This window comes from Otolemur garnettii, unplaced genomic scaffold (genome assembly GCF_000181295.1).
Source record: "Otolemur garnettii isolate 467f Iridium unplaced genomic scaffold, OtoGar3 scaffold00055, whole genome shotgun sequence".
Classification (NCBI taxonomy): domain Eukaryota; kingdom Metazoa; phylum Chordata; class Mammalia; order Primates; family Galagidae; genus Otolemur; species Otolemur garnettii.
Genome location: NW_003852450.1, coordinates 8,645,331 through 8,651,078, shown reverse-complemented (window position 1 = coordinate 8,651,078; position 5,748 = coordinate 8,645,331). Strand labels below are relative to the sequence as shown.

General features: G+C 35.3%; 1 protein-coding gene across 1 annotated transcript in view; it reads right to left on the bottom strand.

Moving 5' to 3' along the window:
* KIF14 (kinesin family member 14) overlaps positions 1 to 5,748 on the bottom strand; it is a 67,134-nt gene that overhangs the window by 50,585 nt on the left and 10,801 nt on the right. Inside the window, exons 4-8 of the mRNA XM_012806613.2 lie at positions 5,707 to 5,748; positions 5,267 to 5,382; positions 3,302 to 3,474; positions 1,753 to 1,900; positions 1,447 to 1,510 (exon numbers count right to left, since the gene is read on the bottom strand). Of these exons, the coding sequence (XP_012662067.1) occupies positions 1,447 to 1,510; positions 1,753 to 1,900; positions 3,302 to 3,474; positions 5,267 to 5,382; positions 5,707 to 5,748 (543 nt within the window). The remainder of the gene's footprint in view (positions 1 to 1,446; positions 1,511 to 1,752; positions 1,901 to 3,301; positions 3,475 to 5,266; positions 5,383 to 5,706) is intronic.

Genomic DNA, 5,748 nt, shown 5'->3' with positions numbered 1-5,748 from the left:
TTTTTTTTTTTTTTGGTTGCAGCTATCATTGTTGTTTGGCAGGCCTGGGCTGGATTCGAACCCGCCAGCTCAAGTGTATGTAGCTGGTGCCTTAGCTACTTGAGCCATAGGCACTGAGCTTCCTTTCTATTTCTTAAATCCAACTCCTCCACTATTAATTTCTATCATCACTGCCATACTCCAAGCTCTCATCAACTCTTAACCACAGCAATAGCTTTTTAAATGAGTATCTTTCCTTTCTCAAATCCCTCTCTCAAACTATTAGCAGAAGATTCTATTCAAAACAGAAGTCTAGGCCTGGTGCAGTGGCTCAAGCCTGTAATTTTCACACTCTGGTAGGCAGAGGCAGTTGGTTCGCTTGAGCTCAGGAGGTTAAGACCAGCCTAAGCAAGAGTGAGACTCCCTTCTCTACCAAAAAAACAGAAACATTAGTTGGGCATTGTGAAGCATGCCTGTAGTCCAAGCTAATTGTGAGGCTGAGGCAAGAGGATCTCTTTAGCCTGGAGTTTGAGGTTATTGTAAGCTATGACACCATGGCACTCTACCTTAGGCAACAGAATGAGACTCCATCTCAAAATAAATTAAATAAAATAAAAATTTTAAAAACCCAGAAGTCTGTTATGTCACTCCTCTTCCATTAAAAACCTTCAGAGGCTTCCAATCACCTAAGTTCAAGTTCCTCACTATGTTACAACATGAATCTTGCATTTCTCTCTGGTCTAATCTCTGTCACCAACTTTAATTTCCAACCATACAAAACTTAATTCTTTAGACATCCCAACTGTGTTGTGCCTTGGCATTTCGTATTTCTCTGCTTAGCAAATTCTGCCTTTGTTAGCCTAGCAAATTCCTGTTTGTTGTATAAAACTCCACTTAGTTGTCTTCCTCTTTAATGCCTTCCTTGATGACAAGTTTCCTCAAGGTTAATTATTTCCTCCTCTCTCCTACTTCTCTACCTTTTCATACTTTTCATTGCATTATGTTAAACCACATGAAACTGCCAGTGTTCAACATTTCTTTACCTAAAAAACTGGTAGTTTCATATGATTCAAACTAATCAAATCGCACTGCATTTCAGTCTTTTACTTACTGAATTTGTAAACCTCCCTCTGGATCTCAAAATCTGTAACGGATGAAATTGTATTTAATCTCTTTGGCCTTCCCTGTTTCTGGCACAACATAAACATTTAATAAATATTTGTGGAATCAAAGTGAATATAACAAGATAGTTTGTTTATATTTTAACTTTCCAACTGGTTTATGGGCTCTATGTGATCATAATCTTGATCTTAACATTTCTTTGTATTAATTCTCTATATGGAATTGATTTCTATAGAGTTAATAGTATTGAAAAAAGTAAAATTTATATAACTGGCATACTAGCAGAATTTATTTATTGGCATGTTTCTTTTATTTTCAAATCAGTTTAGAAAGTTGAAATGATACCTGTAACTCCTTTGTTTCTTGAAGTTTTCTTTTTTCAGCTTGTTCAAACTTTTCTTTCCAAGCTCTACCCAAAGACAAATAATAGAATTAAAAACATCCAGATATATAAGAATGAGAATCAAGAGACAATCAACGAGATTAGGGAACTACATTGTAATATTAAAATATGAATTAATCTGGAATTGGGTTGCTCAATTCATATGACAGTTAGGGGAAAAGACAGACTTACTATTCTCTTATAACCCCTACTAGCTCTATGATTCCACAGCAACACATTTAATATTTAAAATATTAACCACATTCCACCTCTGCATTTCTGCCATGTCTCTCTCTTGCTGATGTAGCTTCATTCTTAGAGATGTTATTTCTTGCTGACTGAGCCTATATCGTTCAGGGTCAATATTCCGACTATTTCGCTGAGCAGCTTTTAGCTTTTCGATTTCTGCTTTCAATTCTGAAAATGTACAAAAATATACATGATTAATAGCATTTTTAACATATAATAATTCCCACAAAAAAAATCCCATATAATTACCATAAATCCTCCAATCTTTTATTTCATTTGAAGTTTTAAATATAGCATTACTAAATAGAACAGTTAGCGACATTAGATTTACTTTACTTATAGATTTTTTTTTACTTATATGTTTTTTTCAGGTTAAGGTCTAAATGCCTTAACTTGAAAAAGTACTCCCATATTAATGATCATTCCCCCCTCTGAAGTAGAATGGCCCCACAACGTATTGTCCACAGTAGAATAGTTTTGAGAGATTAAATTACTTCATGAAAACAGATATAAACTGGGATTGTTATAGGTGAATCTCACTCATACGTGGCAGCTCCCACAGCTCAGTGGGTAAGGCACTAGCCGCATATACCAAGGCTGGCGGGTTCGAACCCAGCCTGGGTCAACTAAAACAACGACAACTACAACAACAACAAAAAAATAGCTGGGTGTTGTGGGGGGCGCCTATAGTCCCAGCAACTTGGGAGGCTAAGGCAAGAGAATGGCTTAAACCCAAGAATCTGAGGTTGCTGTGAGCCATGGCACTCTACCCAGGGCAACAGCTTGAGACTCTGTCTCAAAAAAAAAAAAAAATCTCACTCATATAGACATGTAGGTTAATGATCAAAATTTTCAAGCTAGAATTCAGAATACTTGTTTTTAAAGAAAACAGTCTCATCTGTAACATAGAGGGGATACAAAAGGAAAAGGCTGGACCAAGACAGAGAAAACAGATTCTGCTCTCATACCTCAAAAGTGTCTATCACCTTCTGCTTCTAAAAAAAAAGGGGGGGGGGCCAGAAGGGTGTGAAGACAAGACAGTCCCATATTGTTAAAGATAAATTCTTACATATCAAGATTCCTTGCAGATACCAAAGTCTATCCTAAATGGATGACTACCGAGAGGTAAGTAGAAAGCTGTATTTAGCATAAATCAAGTTAGGCCTATGCTAAATAAAAACTCAAGCTCAAACAGCTTTTGAATCAACAAACTAAGTAAGAGTAGAACTAAATAAATAAAATGACAATGGAGGAAAGGCCTTAAGAGACAAGTAATAAATAATTGTATTGGTGTTTTGCTGCACACTTCTATGACTCAGTCCGCAAGTCTTTACGCTTGCTGTTTCCCTTCACCAACACTGTGCTTGCTCTTTTTCTCCCTTATTACTTGTTCTCTTTCCCACTGTCCTACCTACCTTCTTCCATCACTGTAGGATGACTAGAATCTATTAAAAATAGGTTTGAGGAAAAAAAATCTTTGATTTCCTTAAAAATCATATTTTAAGACTGGAATTAATATTTAAATCTACTGTGACAAAATAAATTTTAAATTCTAGGAAAAATATTCACCTCTAATTAACTTAGCACTCGTATCTTCATTTACTTTGGCGACATTGACTATCAAACGGGCTTGGCTAGCGTATCTGAGTGTGCTCAATGTTTCTTCTATGTTGCTGGCGGCAGGACTAATTGTAGCAATCATTGCAGTTTTTGAATTTCCACCCAGACTTTCTTTTAACAGCCTTCAAGGAAAAAAAGTCATAATTAGACTTTGCTTCTACAACAACCAAATAACAGTAATTACTTAGAACAAAACAAACCAACAAGATTAGAAAATATAGTATTATACTCAATGACTCAAATACCATTTAAAACTGTTTTTGGTATTTGTGGCTATTTTTAGATCCCATAAACATTTTATATACATATATATATATATATATATATATATAGTTTGTTTTTTTGTTTTTTTTTCCACACACAGGGTCTTACTCTGTCTCCCAGGCTAGAATACAATAGTGGGATCACAGCTCACTTTACCTCACTGTAACCTTGAATGCCTGGGCTCAAACCAACCTCCCACTTCAGCCTCCTAAGTAGCCAGGATTACAGGCATGTGCCACTACACGTGGCCTATTTTTCATTTTTTGTAGCAATGGGGTCTTGCTCAGCTGATCTCCAACTCCTGGCCTCAAGCAATCATCCTGCCTGGGTCTCACAAAGTGCTGAGTCTGAGTTACTGTACCCAATTTTCTCTCATACTTGTTACAGTGTGTCATGGAGCAATAATCTGTATAGAGGGTTTCGTGGAGGGTTGTTTAGTTTCCTTTGAGAGTCTCATTCTGTTACCCCAGGCAGTATAGTGCCCTCATCACAGATCGCTATAACCTAAAACTCCCACACTAAAGCAATCCTCCTACCTCAGACTTCAAATGTGCCATGATGCCTAATTTTTTTCTAATTTTAAAAGAAACAAGTTCTCAAACATCTGAGCTTGAGGAGTCCTCCCACTTCAGCCCCACCCCCACCCCCAGCGTTAGGATTACAGGCGCAAACTGCCTCACCTGCCACATACTGAGGTTTCAAAATAAGGTTAACCACCAAATATTTAATAAGATCTCTCTCTCCTTATAAGACTGTGAGCTACTTTAGGGAAGAAATTATGTGTCTTGGTCATCTCTGTATTTCCAGTGCAACCACAATCTCTTGAAGTAAGTGCTTAGCTCAAAAAATGTTGGAAATGATGAATGGACATGTAAACAAAAATTCTGTATTACAATACAAGTAAAATCTTTATTTTAGAGGAAGAAAATGGTATAAGACTTAAAACATATCTTTTATTAGTCCAGAATGAATTTCACTATTCTTAACCTTCAAAGGACATTAAAAAACCAGATTTTTCTCTTATAAGTATCAAGAGGGCAACCACATTGTAATAAACCAATTATAAGGATAAATAACTGATAAGTAGAGATTCAGTCTTTATCATAGCTGTATGTTAGTACTACCAAAACTGAATGTTAAATCTATTTAGATGTTGTTTGAACTAAATGTATTGGAAATTCAATATATATTCACTAATGAAAACACTGACCACTACTGGCCACTGTGTCCTAAGCAAATAAAATTATTCAATTTCACTTTATATGTATTATCAAACATATTGCTGTATATATATGTTCAAACATCAGGCACAAATAATAGTTAAGAATGGTTGTTATAGTCATATAATACATACTACATATTAAAAGTATTACATTAATAATTTCATCTTCATTGTAACTCTAAAGATAGATAATGTTATCCCTATTTTACAGATGAGGAAGCAGAGTAGGATACGAAGTGATTTGCCCAGAGTCTCAGGGTTTTTAAGATGCAGAGTGGAGATGCAAATCCAGGTAGTTTAGCTCTAGAATTCATACTGCTTGCTAATCACTTCTTTTTCCCAAAGTTCTATGAAGTCAATCTATCATTCTTTTCCCCACAATTTTCACTGTATTTTATACAATTCTTTAAACTTTAAAGGATACTTACCATGTTAGAACAGATTCACGATAAGGAATAAAAACCCTCTTTTGGTTTGCTTGTTCAGAGAGTGCAGATATAACTTTTCCCAAAGTTAGCAATGACTTGTTAATACTCACACCTTCCTGTATGTAAGATTTAAAAAAATTATTTTTTACCTGAAATAACTTCCCAGCAAAAAATTTATTTCATAAAACATATTTCTTCCCCTCATATTCTTATGAATACTTTCTTCTATAAACTACGAACTTTCTTATGGTTCAAAATTTATTTTCTTTAAACAGTAATCATAACCAAAAAGCATGTATCTCTCTTTAAACCACAGCAATGCAGTCTATAACCTGAAGATAAGGACACATTTTTTAAATTAAGTATACTCTGTTTGTGTACTGCTAACATAATGCCCTCAGAAATAAATTTCATCAAAAGGAGAAAAGCGTCCCATTTACCTTCAGTCGATCTCCACTACTATGAGCTGTGGAGCAGCGTTC